General features: G+C 29.2%; 1 protein-coding gene across 1 annotated transcript; it reads left to right on the plus strand.

The window, feature by feature from the left end:
• The first annotated feature begins 4,116 nt into the window (after nt 1-4,116).
• Nucleotides 4,117-11,594, plus strand: LOC107436684 (protein BTG2). The gene has a single exon (XM_071181000.1). It carries the CDS (start codon nt 4,523-4,525, stop codon nt 5,138-5,140), a length of 618 nt encoding a protein of 205 aa, XP_071037101.1. The 5' UTR covers nt 4,117-4,522; the 3' UTR covers nt 5,141-11,594.
• The last annotated feature ends 9,778 nt before the right edge of the window (nt 11,595-21,372 follow it).

Raw genomic sequence — 21,372 nt, forward strand, 5'->3', positions numbered from 1 at the left:
ATGTTTCTTGCCTGTTACGGTCATTTACAAACGAAGAATGTGGCATACAAGAAAAGATTGATATTCTAGTTATGTGGTGGCGACCAGAAGATTGACACGGATATGGACTATTGTAATAGATAGTTACTTCAGGGTTCTAGTTTTAGCCTTATTATTAGCCTGTTCCATCCATAGCAAGATACATGTCTCTTCACCAAGCAGATATTTGTAGACACGAAAGGTATTATCTTGGTGCTCTTTGTTCGCCAAGGGTTCGCCATATGTGTATAGGTTCTACAGTCGCTATAATAATTTTCCCATTCCCAGGGACCAGAAGCAACCAGAAAAATATCTGCTGAAATATTTCAAACATCGTGTTTAATTTTTTTATTCACAATCGAAAGTTTAATGATAATATTTATTGTTCTGCATTAAAAAATCATAAGAGCTGATGCCGCCATCCGATATTTCAGGCTTTAATTTTTACGCTACACTTTATGTTTTGCGGCTCAAAATCTATAAGACATAAAAGCCTGAAATTGCGGAGGTGTGTTGAAAAGTGTACAGAGCACAATGGAATTAAATAATTTTAACATTCGAAATTTTTTTTCGAGAATATCAAGTGTTAAACTTACAGTAATAATAATGGTCCGCTCTGCAGCCCTAAGAACACGAGTTTTTCTTTCCTGAAAATTACACTATCTCAGAAAGTTATTGTAATTCCAAGTGCTTTTTTCTCGCTTTGTTTATTTCTAATAGTGATTATTTATCCATTGTTGAAGGAAATTTAATTTATTTATATTAAGTCTATTATCTTCAAAGAAGAAGAAACGGATATTAGATGTTACAAGACATAAATCTTAACATTAAAATTTCCAAAAAATATAAAAAATTTAATTAAGAAATAAAAAATGTCTCAATTTGAACTGATATAAAAACATAGGGTAATCGTTATACATCGTTAACGAGTAAAATTACTTCAAAGTATTATAATTGCTTTTTCAAGTACATTTGATTAGTTTTCAGATCCATTTCAATACTATTATCATATTAATTTATCATTATATGTCGTTAACTAGTAAAATTAATTTTCTATTATTTCTTCTTATTGTATTCGATAATCCCAAGTTTAATTTTTTTTTCTAGTGCATTTGATTAGTGTTGAGATCCAGGTCCATTTCATTACTATTAACGTGATGACAAAATATTTTATATAAAATTATAATAATTATATATTTTATAAACATTAAAATCATTTTTGTGAGGGAAGAAAGCAAGAGTGAATGAATAGCAATCAAGGGAGGTGATAAGGGGAGGGTCTCCTGAAAAAAGCGAGGGCAAAAAAAGAACACTTCAATATGAGGTGACCGGGTTCGAATCCCAGCGATGGCTGGTCGATGTGAATTGCACCGACCACAGTGCTGACGTAAAATATCCTCAGTGGTAGATAGGTCATGGGCTAGAGTTCCCTTGCAGTGAGACTAACCGTGGAAGGTTTTTGTGGTTTTCCTCTCCATGTAACGCACATGCGGGTTAGTTCCATCAAAAAGACCTCCACGAAGGCAAAATTTCTCTCAATACTTGATCCAGGAGTTCCCTTGTCTTCTGGATTGAGTTCAAAATTGCAAGGCTACGGAGTTGAACATTAGTAATCATAAGCCCCAAAAATTGGGTTCAGCTGTTCAATGACGGTTATAAAATAAAATAAAATACAACAGAAATAAAATAAAACGAGCCTCTTCAGGATCTCAAGGTACATGCTCGTGATCACACAATTGAATATAAATAACGTTTTAAAAAATAAATAAATAAAAACCCGGGAAAAGGGGGGAAAGACATAAAATAAGCGGTAAACATTAAAAATATGCGTAGATTAAGAAAAATTAAAAAATGCGAAGATTAAGTTTAAAGGCAAGGCAATCAGAAGTGCCATGTTTTGTACAATTTTAAATTTTCAGATAGGAAAGCTGGGACACAATCATGAAGAATATCATGAAGATAGAGAATGTGCGCTGTAACGGAAATATTCAACAATTTATTGAAAGTTAGTAATCAAAAAATATTAGGCACAAAAATAAAATGGTTAACAGTAAAATTTTTAAAAAACATGACAAAAAATCTTTTAAAAATTATACTTTCGACTCTATGAACAAGCATAATTGAAAGCACTAAATTGGAATACAGTTGCACTCCATTGCAATAAATAATAATGAATTAAGGTTTAAAATAATGAATGAAGGGTTGAGTAAAGAAAGTGTACTTTGGGTGCGATTTCTTGCTTTACTCTATGAATTAGAATATTTTAATTATAAATTAGAGTATTTAGCACTAATTAACTAGAATATTTTAAGTGGATGCTCCTCAAATGACAAAAAATGTATTTAATACGTGAAAGTCCGATCATTAAATTAAAAAGTCATTAAAGATTTTTTTTTCCTCACCATGCACTGTAATATTATTATACCGATTATTCCACAATATATAATTTTAGAATCCTAGTTAAAAATAAAAAGTATACACATTGAGGTTATCAAAATAAAAAGAGAAACAAAAGTGGTACAGCAACCTGTCGAATCACTAGTGAGGAAGGCAGATCTTCAAAAATCAATGCTATTGCGGAATGAAACTTGGAGGTGTTTCAAACAAACGTCTTTCAACTCCACTCTGTTTTCCAATTTTCATATTTTCCGTCTCGCCTTCTTCTGTAATGATTTATTGGCATGTCTTTTTCCTTGTTTTAATGTCAATATGTTACTTCTGCATATAATTTGACTTTTAAGGACAAGATATCTCAAATTATCTCAATCGAACATAGATCACATTTTCGAAGGAAAAATGGTTACCGTTCTTATCTTACCTTTCTGGCAGAGGTTCGAAACCAGCCAAAAACTAGTAAAGTTTTATACCGTTAAAAAATATTTTGTACTGTTCAAAAATTAAATTTTTATACTGATCGCAGTACAAAAATCTACCAGCCATGCACAAAAAATATCAGAAAAAGTATTGGATCATACCATAGATTTAATTTTCAGCATCATCGTTCTAATATTGGAAAGTTTTTATTTATTTCCTTTACAGATGTAGGACTGATTGAGTAAATGTATAGTTAAAAATGGCACAAGAGCTGGGCAAAGTTCAAAGTATACATACTTTTGGACAGTGTATGCGCAAGGAAACAAAATCAAATAGAGCTAGTTACTCCTCGAAATTAAAAAAATAAAAATAAAAAGTCTCATTCGAAATTAAAAAGAGTGAGGCGAAGGAACTATATCGAAAAAAGGAGAAAATGTCTCTTAACAACTCAAGTGTCGTAAAAATCTGTATTTTTCCAAATGATCCCCCCCCCCGAGATCAAAAATATACGAAAACGAAAGTGAATGATAATTATTGCCTCAAATCCAATACGTGAATAAACTATTCATCACATTTTATAAATTTATCATAAGTTATAAACCAATAGAATATGATTTTAAAAAAATTATGCAGTTAATAATTTTACTTCGCCAACTCTAAACTTCAAAAAAGAAGTTCGATTCCAACTTAAACATTCCTTCCAACTTAAATATTCCTTCAGCTATTCGGGGTTAAATTAAATTTGAAATAGAAGAAATAAATCTGAATTTTATAGATATAGAATTTGTTTGTTGTCATTGAGTCCAAGCACGAATTATTCATAATTCTGTTTTTCCAAAATTCTATAATTGTCTAAATGAATAGATTATTGCTCCCCCCCCCCCATTTTTAAAAAATAAATAAATTAGGAACTTAAATATTTACATATTGTTTTGATTTCTGCAAATGCTTTAACATTTTCTGTTTACATCATGAAACTATACGTTTTAACAAGTTTATATTTATCATTAAAATATGTTATAACACAATTTAGTTGGCATAACTTTGTCAAAACACGTAGGGAAATAAAAATAATTTATCGTAACAACGTGTATTAATATTTCTTAATGTATTAAAATTGTTTATGATTACTTATTTTATGATCAGATTTAATTTTTTAATATTGCTTAAAATAAATATTTCTGTAAATCGTCTCATAAATTTAAGCGAAAGCATTTGTTTACATTTTTTAAAATATAATGTTTTACAAAACGAACACTAGATGGCAATAAATCAACAATCTAGGTGGCACTGCAAGTTTATCGGCCTAGAAGAGAGGGCGCTGCGTGCTCTGACGTTGATAACTGGTTCCAGCTAAACTCGGTCGATCAAAGCAGACAAAAATATCAGCCAATCGTCATCATATTCGTGTTTGATTCCATCAGGAGAGGTACTGTAAAATTGCAGGCGGTGTGTTGTGAACCCGCTGTGTTAACATCCCGAAAAGTTCCATTTAAGTCTGAAAACATTTACAAATTCTTCTAGCAACTTTCAATCTCAATTACGACTTGTCGAAGAACGAAATAACATCGCTGACTGCGTTGATTCTATCGCAGTCGTCACCATCATTTGGCTCAAGGTCCAGAATACTGTTAAAACTGGCAATACCAAGGCAAACCGCCGTCGCAAGAAGAGCTTACCGACCGTCAAGATGAGAGAAGAAATCCATAGCGCCGCTAATTTCCTCACCAACATGATGAGGCTAAAAGACAATGTCAATCAGATCGACGTGAATAAACTGGAAAAATTCCGTAGTACCCTTCTTGAAATGCTGATTACGAAGTACGACGATCACTGGTTTCCGTTCAATCCTAACAAGGGATCGGGATACCGCTGCATTCGAATTAACCACAAAATGGATCCGATTTTAAGTAAAGCCGGAGTCGAATGTGGTTTTCCCGAAGAAGTTCTGAAGGAGAGATTTCCCAACGAACTTACAATGTGGGTTGATCCGAGGGAAGTGAGCTATCGAATCGGCGAAAATGGAAGCATCTGTGTTCTGTACGAGGGCTCTGAAAAGACCGATAACCGACAAGATCGAACGCCGACTGCTACGATGGATTGTATCCGGAATTCAATCGGCCGTATGTCCATCTCCAAGTCTATTTCGAATTCCTCCGACGATATCGGTAGCTGCAGTCCTATGTCCATATCACCGCCAACTCCCGGATTTGAGCATTTGAGTACATGTAAAAGTGAATTCAGCTTCAATTCCGATTTCATCATGGAGGCCAGAAACGGCAGTTTCGTGGAGTATGTCAGCAGTTAAAAGTAAATCGGCGGATTTATTTTAAATGCTTTTTTTGTTCTCATCGCCAAACGACCATCACCATTTTATTCCATCACAAGTCTCATAACTATCATAGATCGAGGAAATTTAAATCTGTTCGTGATTTCTATGGTGATAATATTTATAGCGAATCAAGTACAAAAAGAATGAATTTTACATCAAGGGACCATCAATCCCATTTGTGATAAATTCATCTCTGATTTCAAGATATTCAAAAGATCAACCAAATTTGATTTTTGAGATGATGGTCGTTATGAAATTTTTCTTTGTTAAAATAAGTTGCCTCTTCTATTTGCATTAAAACTCTACACAATGAATGGACTTAAAATATTTAGTTTTCCGTATTATAGATTTTAAAAGCTATTGATTGTTACAAAATGCATTCTCATTATAGATTATTTGACTACGAAATGTATTAATCAAACATGGAGTGTTTGCTCGTGTTTAAAGGCATATAAATCATCATTTATTAAAATTCGGATATATTTTTTGAAATTCTAAGGTGCTTAATATCGTTTATTAATTTGTGTTAATTTGAAACACATTTAGGAATTTTACAGAATATTGTTTTGCATTAAATGGAATATTTTGTGAGTATAAAATACTTCTAAATATTTAAATCACCATTTCATTTCTGAAATTTTCTAAAGCTTCCATTTAAGTTTTGCGTTTAATTAAAACACTCTTTGGAAATTTTATTGAAAATTGTTTTCTATTAAATAGAATAATCTAAATAAAAATACTGCCAAAAAGAAGTATTTTTTTTTCTATTAAGTTTTTAATTCTGAAGCCTGGTGATTAATATATTTCTAGTCATTTTAATGCATTCTATTTACAATTTTAATTAAATTTTTACATATTTTATATTTGATTTATGTATAAAATGTAAGTTTTCTTTTAATTATTTATATTTTTACAACCGTTTACTATTACATATTTATCTGTGAATAGTTTTAATACTGACTACGAAGAGGCTTCTTATGCTACAAAGAAAAAAATTCTTAAGTATGACTATCTTTTTAAGTTCAACTGCTTTCAAAAAGTTTGTATTTATGAGGGTGTTTTTTTATACGCAGGGCATTTGATATCTACCTGACATGGAATAAAACGAAAATTAATCTTCAGCGAATGTGATTAAACTAACGATTGTCTACTGAACTGCTCAGTAAGGTGGCATTTAATATAGTAACTCTTAATTTCAAATCTTAAATACCTACTGACTAGCTTTTTTATTTTTTCTCAGGATAGGAATTGGCTTGATTTATCTTTAAATTTTTTAATCAATTTTGTTTATTGTGAAAGTAAATTTTCATGCTATTTCATTTTAAATTTGAATTTTGTTATAAGTTCCTACTAAAAGAAAAATTGAATATACAAAATTAAATCTACTTTTTTGCCATTTTATTTGTAACTATAAATAACTGTCAATTTTTAAAGTTATTTTTTTCTTTTTGTACTTAATATTTTTCCAATTTCTATTAAAAATAATTTTCTTTTAAATATTTTTCCATCTTGACTCAAAGTGAACTGTGACATTTTTGATTGTTAAGTTAGGTCATTTGATAATTATGAATTTTCGATGATTAATAACTCATGAACTGGTTTCTTTTTTTTGGGATCAGAAATATAATGAAATTCTTTCCATTGCTCTTATTGTTTAAACTTAAATAAATTTTTTTATTTGCTAATTTTTCAGAACTTCAAAATTCTTTTAGATTTTATGCAGAATTATCTTCGATTTATTAATTTTTGTTGACTTAAGAAATGATTAATATTTTTGTAAATTTATTATATAATAATTTATCTTGTTTGATGAGCGATTACTATAAAATTCTAAAGGTTTTAATTTAGGCAGTGTCCTTTGTTTTTATGATTAATAGTAGTTATTTCTATATAACTTCTAACATTTGGTAACTATATTTCTTCATGCAATTATACTGTATGTATTTTGACATTTTTGCAATTGCTGTTGCTTATTTCATATATTTTAAACAAAAGAAGAAAAATTTTAGAAAAAAAAATCGAAAAAATTCAAATAAACAAAAAAGGCAATTTGGCTGTTCTACTTCTAAAGATTGTTATTTTTTAATTGGTAATAATTGTTGAGAATAAAAAGTGTTATTGAATATCAAATTCAATGCGTAATAAATTTAATGAATTCCAGCATAATTTACAATTACGTTTTACTAATTATTAAATCCATTCACCTTTAAATATATTTTCTATTGCTTACGAAATAAATTTAACTTTGCAAAACTGGTTATGAATAATTTAATTGCATATTCTATAATCCATTTATTACCTTATTAACAATTTTTTTCGTAAAATAGTCAAATTGTCGAGGTGAAAAGCCAATATTTTTTTCCTTCTATTTTTTACTGTGTAGGAAATTACTTAGTTTTTAGCTGATGTAGTAGAAATTTTTAAATATGTTTTGATTATTTCATTTATTGTAGATATTGCAATTTTTTATAAGCGATTGTTGCTATTACTGGATGAAATGACTCGTCAATGCTTCTAAAGATTGTTAGAAGTCTTAATTTTTATTTGCCTTTGTTTCTACCAATCTCAGCGTTCTAAAAAGTATCTGTAATGGGTGACTTAAACGAATGTTCAATTTAAATTTACTAAATTCGACTTAATTTATCTTAAAAATTAATGATATATTATTGGGGAGAAAGCTTTAGCTAATCGCCACACTGAATGTAAATTTCTAGTTAAAAAGTATAGTTTTGTGTGTAACGTGTTGAGGCCTGTGAAGGAAATTTAAAAATGTACTTCCGAGTTGTTATTTTAATTCATATTGAATTATATTAAAATAATAGCTTATTAAACTCACTATTTAAATTATAAAGAACTGCAATTTAAAGTAAAATTTTTAAAAAAAAATTCTAACACACAAAACTAAACTTTTTACTTAGGATCAATATAATTGCAATATTTGTTGTTATAAAATTTAGTAATTAATGCATCTTATCGAATAGTATGTGTTTTCTAGTTGTTTAATGATCTCCAATATTCTTTTTTGTTAACGTTGGAAATAAATGCAAGGTTCCGAACAAAAAGAGGGAGCCAGCCCTTAACTACATGTGATAATATGCACTATACCTTACTTGATATGGTTAAGGTTTGCCATGTAACTATGACCATGACTGGTGATGTGATCTTGCGGATATGTATCTGCAAGATTGTTTTATTGTGATGCACAATGTTTGAATATCTGGTCAAGTTTAATTTCAAGATTTTTGTTTGACTGTGATTTCTTTTTTTTTTCTAATTAGTATGTCATTATTAGCCTTATTCTAAGGATTGTGCTACATTCTCAAAGATAAATGAACAAGTAAGTTTTGTTTCAAATTTCTCCCTCCACAAAATTGTTTCACATGATGTGCCATAAAATTAAACAACAGATGAAGTTTAATGTCTCTAAAATGTGATTGTAGTGCTTTGCAGTCCTCGTAACTTTTTAATATTCACATTGTATCGATATTTTATATTTACTTTCTGCAACTTTTATTACATAAATATAATCTATTAATTATTAATACTGGTTTATTTAGTATTAATTAAGTGCTGAGTTAGATAACTAATTGAATATTGCTTAAAATGCTCAAATCGTAAGCAAGAAATATTTTAATTACTAATAAGGATCTATTGTTAGTTCAATAACTAATTATTAGTTGTTTAAAATATTCTAATTCGTTGTAAAATATTCTACTAATTACTTATAGTTCTATGTTAATTATGGCCTCATTTCTATGTTTAATTACTGTTTTAAATATTCAAATTCTAAATTTTTTAAGGTTAATCTTGAGTGTTTATACTCTACTTTTCAATTGAGTATTCAAAAGAAAAAGTGTTAAAAATTATGTATATATTTGTCGATATAAAACTATTAAGTTTATTTCAAATTCAGCATAAAAATAAACATTACTATTCTATTTCTCTATTATTTTCACTAAATTTAAATTTCCAATTTTTTCCCTTTGACTGAAATTGCAATTTGAGAAGCACTTAATTGAGTAAAATGTTAAGTTTTAGAAGCACTTAAAATAATAGAGCTTACTCATTGGACTCCATCTGGTATTTAATTTGAAATGTGATTGTATAATGTAAAGTTTAAAAGAACATGCATAGCCTGAGAATTTTGTAACCAGTGTAAAAAATTATCAACTTCGTATTTCGACTCTACCAAGCGGCATGAAAGTTGAGGCGTGAAATATCATTGTGTCGCTACATCCTAGTCATTTTGTAGCATGGAATGTGCATTTTTATGGTGTGCAGTAAAAAAAGAGTATGTGTTAATTCCTATGAAGACCCATTTTTCACAAATTTTACGCACAAAAAAAATGTAGAATTTTGCTAAATAATTCAGGGAAAACGTTGTAGGAGTGTCTGAATGCCACCATTTTTAAATACAAACCATCTCAATGGACTGGCTCTTTTTTCTTTTTAAAACTTCGTTCAGGGCCGTGCACAATTTTCAAATATTTCTATATAATTGTCTTCTAGTTTTTAAGCCAAACTAAGGCCAAAGGAATGTATCTAGTAACTATTCTGAACTATTATTTGCGATGTGACGCGTGCGCCGTTAGATTTAAATTTTTTAAACTCCTGCCACTCTTAAGGGGCCGAATTTATAATTTAAGAATGTAATTAGGGATTTACTTAAATTTTTAAGGAGATTTTAATATATGCCTTTTAAAATAAGATTTAAAAAAAAGAACAGATATTGCGTAATTTAATCAGGGGTCTGTCAATGTTTTTCTGAGAGGTACATATTTTGTGAAAGTTTAGACATAATTTGTGAAACTTAAAAATCAACACAAAAATATGGATTTATCGTTTCTTACGGGATAAAAAAATAAAATTTTAAGAAAAAGTTTTTAATTTTGTTATTCAATTTCTTTGAGTTAGTTTTTTCAAATTTGGAGGATTGCTAGTTATTTTGCCGGTGAAAAGTTCATTTAAACCTTGTCCTGATTTCCTTCAAATTTGAAATAACTTCAAAGTTATTCTACAATAAATTCTGAAATTTATGACAACTGTCCATTGTTATTAAAATTATTTAATTTAGCCAGACCCAAAATGAGTCGATATTGTTTAAATTCGGTCCCTTTTTTGTAATAATTTACACAGTGACGGGTTCAGTCAGTTCCATCCCTGCTACATTGTGCAAAAAAGTGCATTTTAGCAATAGTATCTTTTGAACTATGCATTACTTAGTAAATTTGTAAAAAAAAACAGGAGTTTTTTTACATGGATATAATTTAAAGAGATTTTAAAAGTATCAACGATATGTTCAAGTATCCAGTCAAATCTTAACATTGTCAAGGGGCCACTGAAATTGAATGCTGTATTTTTACTGTCACTAAAATTTTACAGCTGTGGCAAATAACCAATAAATTTTTAAATCTCATAAATTTTCCCAAAATCTTAAAACTTTATAGTTTGTTATAATAATAATTAGTTATTAAACTTTTTAAATTTCCCAAAGTTTCGATGATGAAAAAAATTGTGCAATTAGCAAATTCGGGTAGATAATTTAATGTTGTAAATAACGTGATTTTATATGTTACGTTTGTAAGTGTTTATTTTTCATTTAAAATAACAAGAAATCATAATTCAATAATTAATGTATCTTTTTAATTTTGTTTATAAAAAGAAGAGGAAAAAAAAACAGAAAATTATGAATATTAAATTGTTTAACCTTCAGTGCTATTTGCACAGTTTTTTTGTTTCAAAGAAATTTTATGAACTGAAGAGAAATTCTGTGCCAAATAAATCTGTTACTCAGTTAAAAACTTAAAATTTTGTGTTTTCTAATAAAAAAATTTATCTAATATTTTTTAATGGTAAATCAATATTAGCATCTTTTACACACGCTGTGGGAAGCCTAAACATTCATTTCTGTAAATGATTTACTTCTACTTTTGCAACAAATCTATTCTAAAGGAATACTTTTATTTTCGAATCTTAAGCATATTTATATTGGATACTTGATTTTAACCATATCAAAACTCATTAATTGGTTCCACAAATTGCTTAGTTTGGAACGAAGGTTTTGTCTGATAATTGTATGGCTAGTAAAAAAGCTCCTGTTTTTTTTTTCCGTAGTGTGTGTCAATGTCCATTTATTTTTCATGGCTTGCATGTGTTATGAACAAGTATATTGAATGTACAAGTTTAGTGCTTGTGTGGTGGCAATGAAGGGTAATTGCATGGGTTTTATTTTTTGTTTTTATTCATAAGGCAGTCTCTGGTAGATTGACCTGTTTAATATCTTAAGTGTGATATACCTTTTTCGGTGGCAGTTGAAAACTGTACAATTCTTCCTTGTACAAAAACATTGTAAAAAGCTATTTTTTTCTTTGTATTATAGTGACTTATTGCATATTTGTACAGTAAATAAAAAAAACTGTGTACAAATCAATTCTTTAGTTTTTTATTTTGTTTAGTGCCATTTTAATATGATTTCTTTTCACATTTTATAGTATCTAAATAGCTGCCAAATTCCGAAATTTTAACGTGACACTCCAAAAAAATTTGTTTTTATAATTTTTATGGATTTTTTTTGGTTCGACTTTTTTTCATGATTTTATTTTTTTTAAACTTTATTCAAGAACATTACTTACAACCGTCTAGAATGAATGTAACAACTTTTACTATTTCAAATAGTTAATTTTAGAATATGTTGATCATAAGTGAAGGGTGCGTAGTGTTTTTAAAAAGTGTTTTTTTTTATATACGATTTTTAAAAGCCCTTAAAGGTGCTTTTTTTTTCGGGGTTTGTAAAGAGTGCTTAATTATCTATCTTTATTTTTAAAAAAATTTATCTTTGCCGTGTTCGATTGTCGTTCTAAATTACAAAAAAAATGCATGATTTTTGCAATTTTCTCTACTGTATTTATCAGAAACTAGTTATTTTATCATGATTATGTAAAGTTTTAGAAAATGTTTTTGAATTTAATGTTTATAAATTAAGAACTTAAAGTGATAGAAGGAAATAATTTTTATTTCTGCACATATCCTAATTACGGGCTTCAAGTGCATTAAACCTATTTCGGAGCAGGGAAATTCTCACTTTGGAGCAGCAAAATTACCTAATTAAGAGCATATTTTTTCTAAAGAAAAAATTAACTGCAGTCATGGTAGATAGTATGTATATGTGTATATATTTATATAATATATATATGTTATATATAAGGATATTAACCCATAAAATCAAAGGGAAAAATACTTAATTTTAACATACAATATGAAATCTTTAACAACTGAGTATTCGAACAAATTTCTTTTGCTCTAAGGACATTTATAAGTTTACAGACAGATGAACGTAAAATAATTTTTCATTCAGATAATAATTATACTTTTAAATGTTATATCTTTTTTTTTTCTTTGGAAAGTGATTAAATATATTTTTTGAGTGCTTAAAAAGAACTTAAAAGGTGCTTATTTGTTGTTGAAAAATCTGACTACGCACCCTGAAATGTTTTTTTCAAAATTCAAATCCTTTTAATGGAAATCACAATAGTATCTTGTATAATTTAATAAATTTTTTCTTTCCAGGTGTGTTGACTGCTAGGAAGCTTCGATAAATGCTAGAATTATCTAATATTTTTCCTTGATAAATTATTTGTGATTTAATAATTTTTAGTAGTAATTATATTTCTTTTTAAATGCATCCTAGGTTATTGTATTAATTATAACTTAGATATTTACTAAGTACACCTTTTCAAAATAGCCCTGATAAATTTACTGAAATAAATTTCGATTGCGTCAGGAAATCATAAAACCAATAACGATTATTAAAGTGGTTAATTCCAATTTAATTTTTTATGTTTTGAATTATATTACTAACTCTTTTTCTTTATTGGTTACATGTAATGTATGTGGGCTGCTAAAAAATTAGGATATCAAATGAGTTTCAAAAACTCCATGGCAAGTAAAATTTTTTGCTTAAAATTTAGAAAAAGAAGCCTAAGGAAAAATTTTAATTTAGGAAATTTATCATTTAAAACAAAAATATTAAAATACATATATATTAAAAAAATAATTTTTTACCTAAACCATCTCCCTTCAAAATTTTTATTTCTTCCCAAGCGAGTGTGCCATTTCTGTTTATATAGCAATTTTAGGTTTGGAAAAAGCGTTAATGGAAAATTTATGAAATTGTAATGGTTGAGTAAATTTTTAAATTGCAATTATTATTTTAAGGATATTTTGATTTATTTATTATTTTTTTACACTTAAGATTTCTTAATTTTTTTCAGGGTTGATATAAACTTTTTAAAATGTTAGGAATTTTTTTCAATTTAAGAGTGATTTGTAGATGTATCACATTCTTTTAAGTAGCTAGAGAACATATAAGAATAATATTTGTGCCTACAATTAATTAATTTTTCATGCTTTTAAGATAATTAGTATTATTGGTATGACTGATTATTTTTAAAATTAACGTTTATTATCTTAAACCCGTTTAATCCCGATTTTGTATAATGAAATAATACAAAAAAGTGTTAAAATCTAGGTATTTCTCTCGTGTGGCACCTCATATATTTCTCTATCTATTGGCATTGTTGTACATTATATATTTATTTAGATTCCTTTTGTTAGGTTATCTAATAGGTATTAGGTTAAGTAAATGTTGAATAGTTAGTAATACGTTAAGTATTTATTTAGAATAATTCTCTATTTTTATAGAAATAAAAACATAGTTGTGAAGTAATTATTTCAATTTATTTTTGTTCTTTTCCATAATGGCTGTAGAAAGTTTTTTTCTTTTAATGGCTATAAAAATTCCAGCATTAACGGTGCCGCGTCAATTTGGTAACGGAGCTTGTTTGCTTTTTTTTTTAGGAATAGCTTATGTATTACACGATACTGAAGATGGCTGATTTTAATACTTCTGTTGTTTACTATGCTGAAATGTACTGAATTTATACTTGCGTTGGTTTGCGGGATTTAAGGGCTGTCGGGCAGATTTAAGTTATTAATAAACTTCAATACATAGAGCACTTAAACAATATCGCAGGCATCTCTTGAAAATAGTTAAAATTGAAATCAAAGTTCTTCCATACTCTGGTCAAGCTGCGTGCAACAGCTAAGCAGTAAAAAAAAAAATTTTTAATGCATATATTGTATTAAATTAATTAAGGTGTTAGAATTAAAGGAAGGGGTTGAAGAATTAGAATATTTAAATACATTTTCTCTGTGCATTCTGCTTGTTTACCATTAAAATTTATATGTTGTACAAGATAATTTTGAACGGTGATCAAGCTGATCGCCAAAGGCGGGGCTAGTATATTTTATAAAGTAATTAGCTGTTTTCTACTCTTAAGCACTATTTCATTCAAAAAGTTCCTTCTAGCTCAAACACTCAGTTTCAAAAAGTTCCTGCTCCTTATAATTCTACAGGGTGCTTAGCGTTTTTAAAAAGTGCTTAAATGTGCTTATTTTCGTTTTTTGAAAGTCCTTAAAAGTGTTTTTTTCATCGGGTGTTTTTAAAAAGTGCTTAAATGTGCTTATTTTCGTTTTTTAAAAGCCCTTAAAGGTGTTTTTTTCATGGGGTGTTTTTAAAAAGTGCTTAATTTTCCCTTTTTCAAAATGAGATTTTTCCTTTACTATGTTGATTTTTGCATCGAATTATGCAAAAAGACACAGTTCACATTGTTCTATTTAACGTAAAGTGCTTAGAAATATTTTTTGAGTGCTTTTAAAAAGGTGCTTATTTTTTGTTGGATAATTTGGCTGCGCACCCTGTTCTAGATCTAGTTACAGATAACTAAATATTTAATTAACTATGAAGGGTTAGAATTTTTTTAATTCACCCAGACGAATGATAAAATATCTTACCACAATGCATATATATATATTTAAATAAAATTAAAAAGAAACTGCCAATGATTTGAAGCTGGTCGTCAACCGGTTGTGTTTGAAAGCAACTGGTATTACTAAAGTTATGAAGGGGAAAAAAAACTATAATATCTGTATTAGAAGCCGTGGTGGTTCAGGGGATAGGACGCTGGTGACCCGGGTTCGATACGAATTCCGCACCCACAACAGTGCTGATGTAAAGTATCCTCGTTGTTAGACGGATTATGGGTCAGATTTCCCTTGCCTTCGGGCTAGCCGTGGTAGTTCTTCCTCTGTGTAACGCAAATGCAGGTTAGTTCCATCAAGAAGTCCTCCACAAAGACAAATTTCTCCCAAATACTTAATCCTGGAGTTCCCTTGTCTTCTGGATTGAGTTCAAGGCTACCTACGGAGTTGAACATTGATAGTCGTAAACTCAAAAATAGGTCGCCTGTTCAACGACGGCTATAATACTATTAAAAAAAAATTTGACTTTAAGTTTTTAAAAGCATTTTCTCAAGATCAGCATTCTTCTATAATTCATAACACGACATCCTTACTCAAAATCTATAAAGGTTATTATGATGAAATTTCGAGACTCTGTTAGTTATGAATTATATTTATTTTGCTGTAACATTTGTCATTTTGCAGCCATGTAAACACGAAAAGAATACTATAAATTTTGTGTTTTCCTATATAAAGTAGTATATTCCTGCAAGTTTTTTTTTTGAAAATTTTTAAGAAATTTATAGTTTTTTAAATTATATTTGAAGGGTGGAATCACACGCACGTCCATAAGTGACCGGTATCCGTTCGTAAACTTGATATTATTTACATTGATTACTATATGATAAATCAATATAATTTTGATTGTTTAGTTCATTTTATATCCCAATCAAACTAACTGTACACATGTTCAGCCAGAAAAAAAATCTTGTTTATTTTTTTTCTTGAGAAATTAAACATGAACCTTGGAAAGAAAAATTAATTATTTGTTTCTTAATATTATAGTTAAATGAAAGAAACTAAGAAAGAAAAAAAGCCATGTCTTGAAAAGAAACTAAAGTGGTAATTATCGTAAATTTATAATAGAACGTTTTACCTAGTCTAACGTCACTTTTTTACTGTTGTTCATTTACGTCGCACAAGAGCTACACAATGGGCTATTGGCGACGGTCTGAGAAACATCCCTGAAGATGATCCGAAGACATGCCATCACAATTTTGATGATCTGCAGAGGGGATGGAACCCCCGCTTCGGTAGCCCGATGACCTGCACGCGAAGTCGAGCACTTTACGGTAGAACAGTTTAACGAGAACCAATACCGCACACCCTCGGTCCCTAAGCACACTGATCCAAGTGGGCACACTGACCGCAGCCAGTGATGCTTGACTTCGGTGATCTGCTGGGATCTAACGTCACTGAGTTGACTTTAAGTTTACTGGCATAAAAACGAGTTACACTCATTTTATTGAACTCACAAAAAAAAGCAAGAAATATAAAATTGAAAAGTAAAAATTGTTAAAAAGGAATACCTCAGTTCAAGAGTTTTATTTTAATGTTTGCATACTAAATTTTTAATACTAATTTTTACTAATTTAATTTAATACTAATTTTTAATAGCTATTAGAATAGCATGGGCAGTTGATCGGGGTGCTGATTCGTATTATTTTATTTTTTTTTTCATATTCTTTTAACAGCGCCGGTAGGCTTTATTTAAAAATCACAAAATATAGATTCTATAATTTAAAAAAACCAACCAGATATTATGTTCTCACAGCTGTAAACTGGAAGAGTTCATCCAAGAGGAGAACAGCTTGGCATTTGCTTCTGAGGAAGACTATGGCCCACACTGGGTTTGCGCGCCATTGAAGATGAACGAGATATTATAAATAGTTATAACCGTTTTGCCAAGTGATTTCACTCCTACTTTTCAATTTCTAAGATGTTCGTATGGAAATAGTGTTATTAATTAAATTTTGCGTCTTAATTCTTAAAAATATCAAGCGGTGATGTTATATCACATTTTAAATAACATAAAGATGCTGAGTTTAAATACAGTTATAAATAAATCTTATCAGAAGGAAAAAAAATTTTCTCTTTTAACGTATATTTTAAAAAAATTTTTTAATCCATTTGACAATTCAGTGATCAAAGAATTTTTAAAGATGGTGAACTTTTTACTTAATTATTTTAATAGTGAAATTACTATTTTCGGAGAGAATTTAAATGTGAAGAGAATCTCTGAGTATTTTAATGTCCTCTGAATACAATAATTGCCTAGGGCCGCTGAAGCATTTTGCGTGACCTTGGTTCAGTGAATCACACATTTATTTGATTCACACAAATAACGCAATACACGTGAAAAATGTATACATAATTATAAAATATGGCATGGAATTTTTCATTCTGGAAAGTAATTTTGAGAAAGTGTTCATGTGCCAGATATTTTTGATTACGTTTTTATACCACTATATTTTTAACTCTAGCCGGAGATAGAGAGCTAGCTTCCCAATGAGGTGACTCGGGTTCGATCCCAGCGATAGCTGGTCAATTCGAATTTCGCAACCGACCACAGTGCTGACATGAAATATACTCAGTGGTCGACGGATTATGGGTTAGAATTCCCTTGCTGTCCGGCTAACCGTAAAAAGTTTTCGTACTTTTCCTCTCCATGTTTCACAAATGCTGGTTAATTCCATCAAAAATTCCTCCACAAAGGCTACATTTCTCCCACTACTTTATGCAGGAGTTTCCTTGTCTTCTGGATTAGGTTCAAAATTACAAGGCTACGGAGTACATTAGTAGCCGTAAACCCTAAATTGAGTTGTCTTTTCAAAGACAGTTATAAAATAAGAAAATTCGAACACTTTTGCTTCAAAAGACCTGCATTCTCCAAGTAACGAGTTACTGAATTATTCATTAGGAATAATTCAGTATCTATTCTATATCGAATTTTATTGTTAACCAAAACGGTTTTTTCACAAAATTAAACTTCTAAAACGTCCGACTTATCGAACTATTCATTTTTAAAGTCTGATTTAAAAGTTTACCAAAGCAGTTCTTTCACAAAATGCAATTCAGTTTACAAAAACCTTTCGGACAACAACATTCTATCGATTTATTCATTATTGCATTTGATTTTAAAATTATTAAAATGCAATTCTTTCAGAAAATACTATTTAGTTTATAAACAGGGTGCGTTTCGTTTTTTGAAAGCCCTTAAAGGTGTTTTAAAAAAGTGCTTAATTTTCCCTTTTTCAAAGTGAGATTTTTCCTTTACTATGTTGATTTTCGCTTCGAATTATGCAAAAAGATACAGTTCAGATTGTTCTATTCCACGTTTTCACAATTAAATCAACCCCAGTCTATTGCGGCGTATGAAAACGCCATTCATTTTGCATGATTCAAAATTTCATGATTTTTGACAATTGTCAAAAACAATGCCGAAAGTTTTTTTTTTTTTTACATGACAGTTAAAACAAGATAAAACCGTCAAATGTCAAAAACTTTCCAACCATGCCTAATTATGATATTTTCTAAAGTGCTAAAAATAAAAGGTGCTTATTATTTTTTTTAATAATTTTGCTACGCACCCTGACAAAACATTTCGAGCAGCAACATTCTAAGTTATCGAATTATTCATTATTGCATTTGTTTTTAAAGTTATCAAAAGCAGTTCTCTCACAAAATACAACTTAACTGTAAAACAGACGCTTATGTTTTTTTTTGTTCTTATTCCTCTGTTGGCAGGTCAAAAATAAACAAAGGAAAAAAGAAAATTCTGTCTTTAGTTTAAACTTATTAATAGAATAGATAGAGCCAACCGACTTTTCATGGTTGGATAATGTTAGAATCCAGTTTGGTTTCCATCGCCTAAAGGGTTTTCGAGAAGGCATAAACGCATTCTCTGTTCTTTCTTAGAACAGTATCACTATTATTATTATTTTATCCTTCAAGGGCGAACCAATATCATTCTGATGCTTTTATCACGTAATTACGTTGCTACTTTCAAAAAATCTGCACCATGAGAAAATAAAAGACGTGAGTTGTATTCATAAGTACGAAAACCACTTCTGTTTAATCAGCAATTTAAGTTCACTGTTATTAAAAAAAGGAGTCTTTTTTTTTTCCTTCACCCATTAGGACAAGGATTCCTAACCTGTGGTATTCGTCCATAGTTTTGCTCGTAATGGTCTGCATGAGGGAGCGTAGTTAAAGCTTGTGAGAAACTGTAAATTAATAATTTTTGAGGGAAGTATATAGCTCCTATCTAAACTTTATTTAAAATGAACAGTTACAGTGTAAAAAAAAAAAAAGGGGGTTTCTCAAAATTGAGCAAAATAGCTCCGAAACAAATATAGTCGAATTTGAAAACCCCATGCAGTCATTATTTAGTATAATAAATTCATGGGTCATAGCGTGTCGTTATACTAAATATTGAATGCATGGGGTTTTCAAATTCGACTATATTTGTTTCGGAGCTATTTTTGCTCAATTTTGAGAAACCCTTTTTTACTGTGTACTGGCATTTTTTATTTTAAAAACCACAGAATTAAAAAAATTTTATAAAAAAATGTTCTTAAACTAGGGGGCTAAGCCTCCCGATCCCTGCCGCTCACTAACTCCGGGGATTGCTTCTCAATAATTTTTGTTTCGTGGCAGAAAACAGTTTTTCTACTGAAATTAAAAGTAACCATCTATTTAAAAGGAATTCTGCTTGCTTACGCTTGGGCTTCCGCTTTCCACGTCTAAATATTATTAGTATTATAAATATTTAGATCTATTGGTGAACAGAAGTTATTTTTCTAAGTAATCATTTTTTTAAACTAACATTTAAATTGTTATAAGGGGCCGTTCAAAAAGTACGTACACAAAAATGGAGAAATTTTAAACCCCTCCCCCCCCCTTCGTACATTACCGTACATAAGGTCTTACTCCCCCCCCCTTAGAGTACGTACATTTTATTAGTCTACCCCCCTTTTACATAAAAATTAAAATAATTATGTTTTAAATAAAATTAAATATTTACTTAAGGAGTGTGTAGGATAAAGTCAAATTTAAATTTGGTGCATGCTTATAAAGTACGTACTTTGTATAATACCTCCCCCCCTCCCCATCGTACAAAACCGTACATAATAGCAAATCCCCTCCCCCCCCTTCGGGATGTACGTACTTTTTGAACGGCCCCTAACATTATATTGTTCAAACAAATTAGTTCACAACCGTCATTTAATATTTTCGCTTAACAAACAGGCGGGTATATTTAATAATATTTTTGCTTGCATTTCATTGTGCATGAAGATTATTCGTTAAGTTTTAAATCTCTTAACACATCTCTTTAACTGTAATTTATAATAGCATATTAATGTTATTTGCACGAAAATAAAAATTGTAAAACGGTTAATAAGATTAGACCACCTTTCTGAATAACTTTAGTGCGGAATTACATTATAATAATAATTTAAAAAAAAAAAACAATTCTCTTATTTTTAAAGTCTTAAATTAAAAGCGTAATAATAACGGTACAAGAAAATAACTTTAAATTAGGGATACAAAATTATTGATAGAAAAACAATACAAACTCAGGATTGCGAGGTGGAGAAGTAATTGTGCAATAATTTGTTTGCTTTTTGATAATTGGTCATGGTTTACATTAGATTTGCGTATTAGGTTTAAGTACCTTACAATAGGGTCACCATAGTTTACATTAAGTTTATTCACTAAAAATTAAATTTTAAAAATACCATTAGAGATGAAACCGAATTTACCATGAAAAGTTCCTCCGCGGTGTGGTGTCCTTTTAATTAAAGAATAAGGTTTTGTATGTTTTTAGAAATAGATGCAGTTTAAATTCGTTTAGCTTAAAGTATGTTAAACTAAACTTTTATTAATGAAATCGAATTTGAAGTTAAACCCTAACAATGCTAACTTTATTATAACTGTATAAATTTTTAATTAAGTAATATGCTTTTACTTTACATTATTTACTTTTAAACTACGTTTCAAATCATGAATTAATTCCATGTTGCGAATAGGGGCATTATGTTTTATAATATTTTGAGAACTTATGTCAATGCACAAATTGTTTTTAACAACTTTAAATTTTTTGAAAAATCTGAACTTCCCCTTTTATGATATTTTTTGCAATTTTTTTCTTCTCCAAAATAATTAATTTAATTTTCAAAGAGTTAACTGAATTTTAAATCAGTTGTTGACCTTGAAACTAATTCCTGAAAGTAAGTTTTGTATTTTTAATAAATAAATATGTCCTTGTTCAAACATTAAAAAAAAAGTTTACCATTTAGTTTGTTGTCGTTTTCTTCAGATTTTATTTTCTTTTTCGTTAAAAAAAA

The sequence above is a fragment of the Parasteatoda tepidariorum genome, chromosome 5, assembly GCF_043381705.1.
Source record: "Parasteatoda tepidariorum isolate YZ-2023 chromosome 5, CAS_Ptep_4.0, whole genome shotgun sequence".
In the NCBI taxonomy this organism is placed as follows: domain Eukaryota; kingdom Metazoa; phylum Arthropoda; class Arachnida; order Araneae; family Theridiidae; genus Parasteatoda; species Parasteatoda tepidariorum.